The sequence below is a fragment of the Erythranthe guttata genome, chromosome 13 (assembly GCF_056151865.1).
Source record: "Erythranthe guttata isolate IM_541 chromosome 13, IM_541, whole genome shotgun sequence".
Classification (NCBI taxonomy): domain Eukaryota; kingdom Viridiplantae; phylum Streptophyta; class Magnoliopsida; order Lamiales; family Phrymaceae; genus Erythranthe; species Erythranthe guttata.
This window is the reverse complement of record NC_142545.1, coordinates 12692949-12695457: the sequence shown is the minus strand read 5'-3', so window position 1 is coordinate 12695457 and position 2509 is coordinate 12692949. Positions and strand designations below refer to the sequence as shown.

Genomic DNA, 2509 nt, shown 5'->3' with positions numbered 1-2509 from the left:
AACGGTTAATTAACCTTCTTTTTTTTTCGTAACAAAAATTATTTTAATTAATATTACTGTCTTGGCTGCTAAATTATTGTCTCTAACAATAATTTAATTGTCTCAGACAGTAATATTAATAATATTATTGTTAGCAAAAATAATATTCATAATATTACTGTCCCAAAAAGTAATAGACAATAATTTAGTAGTCAAGACAGTAATATTAATTAAAATATTTTTTTCTAAGAAAAAGAAATTTGAAAAAAGAAAAAAAAAAAAAAAAAGAGAAAAGTCAACGCTAGAGACCGGCGGTCAATGGTGGTTGACCGGCCGGAAAAAAATGTCAGAAAAAAAAATTCAAAAAAAAAATAAAAAAGAAAAAAAAGTCAACGCCGGAGACCGGCTTCTCCGGCCATCAATGCCGGAATCTGGCCGGAAAAAAAAATTCAGAAAAAAAATATTTTTTCAAAAAATTATTATTTTGGGGGTTAATGTGATATATTTGTTTAAATATGGGGTCAATGTGTAATATTAAGGAAGTTAGAGCATAATTGATAGAATTGATAAGAATTATATTATGGAGGGTATTTTAGACTAAGAACATGGGATGAGTTTATTTGAAAAACTGTTTTTTTTGTGGACCAATGTTCATTTAAGTCTCATGTGATGGGCCTATTTGCCATTCGCCCTACTTTTAATATGGTTTCCTGTCAAACAAAATTACCAATTATTTAAACGTATATAATTAAATATTGAATAATGAATTACACATATTTAATATTCATGTATACATATTTAGAATAGGAGATATGAGAATTTGAGAAAAAAGTGTAAATACTAAAAGTACAGAGACATATTTATAAATATGCAACATAAATATATATAAGTTTTTATTTATATATAAATTATTTTTATATATTTCCATACAAATACATTCGAAATAAATATCATTATCATCTATTAATTTGAACTGATCATTAAATTATGTAAATAATTGGGGAAGCATCAAAAATATTTAGAAATTTTCTATTCAAACATGTTCCTATGTTTTTAAAAATTGCAAAATGGCTGATAAGATAATTGACAGGTGTTCCTGAGTATTGGACATAAAACGTATCTGAAACACAAATACATTAAAAAGTTGAAGTTCCACTGTATGTTATTTTAATTATAAAAATCTAGAAAATAAATTGAAAGTTTATGAATGAATAAATGAAAGTAAATTTCGTGGGAAGGGCACAAGTGTTCCGAGTTGCGTGGGTTTGACTAAATCCAAATATACAAACCCCGGTCAACTTATTTCATCTCTTAACTGTCGTACCGTACAACCCTACAAATCCCCACCTCCCACCCCCACCCCCACCCCGAGCTCCAATCATATAAATTCTCCATTATTCACATTTCCAGTGGACACACAACACACGCAAAACACACAGAGAATACACGCAACACACACACAGAATATACGCAAAACACACACAGTAGTACATAAGGAAAATGGGTGGTGGTGGGATGATGAAGAGGGAGCAGCTGCCGGTGAAGGTGGTGATAATCAACACAGAGTACGTGGAGACTGACGCAGAGAGCTTCAAATCTGTACTCCAAAGGCTCACCGGAAAACACTCCACTCTAGCGGCGGCGGCGGCGGAGGAGGAGAAGTTAAAACCCCCTAGAAGTAGTGGTGCTTTTGATAATTATTATCGTGAAACGACGACGTCAGGGGTTCTGGAACGAGGGCTGTCGTTCAAAGATTTTGATAGGATGCTTAAGGAGTTGCCTTCGCTTGATGAATTGTATACAATTTATGCCGAATAATTCATAATTTTCTTTTTAGGTATAGATAAACACATACATATTCATTGATTCTTTTATATATATATAAAAAATATTGGTATTTTGTTTCTTTGTTATTTGTGATATCCTTTTACATGTATAATGAATTAATTAATGAGATTTAGGGTTAAGTATATCTTAACAATATAATGGCATAGCTCTCATTTCAAATAGTTGTGATCTCATAAAGTTCATGATTTGGATGGCTGGTTTCTTCCATCTCCCTTTTCTTCTCACCTTCACGAAACTGGGGGTCGATTTGAGTAAATGGTTTTGGGTCGAGTAATTGATCGATCTAAGTTTTTAGAAGCGGATGGTTCTGGGTCGGCTTACGGGTCTTATTGGGACCGACCCATATAAATATATCATATTTAATAGTTAATCTATATATACAAATTAATTCAGGATTTTATTTATCAAACTTCCAATTTTTATCATGTCTATTCTCATTTACCATTTTTTCTCGGTTTCATTTTTTTTTTAATCTTGTTTCTCGTAAGTAATATCTAATAAACTTATCGACCACCGCTAGCCGTCTTGCATTTCGAACTTTTTTTTATTGTAGAACTTAAATATAATTAATTATATAGTTTTATTGTTCACTTTATATCAGTTGTACAAGTTTTTTTAAAATATTGTATCATAACTTTGAATTTTTTTGTTAAAATATACCAGCAAAATATTATGAAAGTTA

The 2509-nt window shown here is 30.7% G+C and overlaps 1 protein-coding gene across 1 annotated transcript; it reads left to right on the top strand.

Annotated features, from left to right (window-relative positions):
- Positions 1-1479: 1479 nt before the first annotated feature.
- On the top strand, positions 1480-1797 carry LOC105957072 (VQ motif-containing protein 10). Its single transcript, XM_012980992.2, has one exon. The coding sequence runs from the start codon at positions 1480-1482 to the stop codon at positions 1795-1797; it is 318 nt and encodes a 105-aa protein (XP_012836446.2).
- The last annotated feature ends 712 nt before the right edge of the window (positions 1798-2509 follow it).

Bases quoted from the DNA above. Each gene is read 5' to 3' on its own strand.
- LOC105957072 (XM_012980992.2), top strand. From the start codon at position 1,480: ATGGGTGGTGGTGGGATGATGAAGAGGGAGCAGCTGCCGGTGAAGGTG.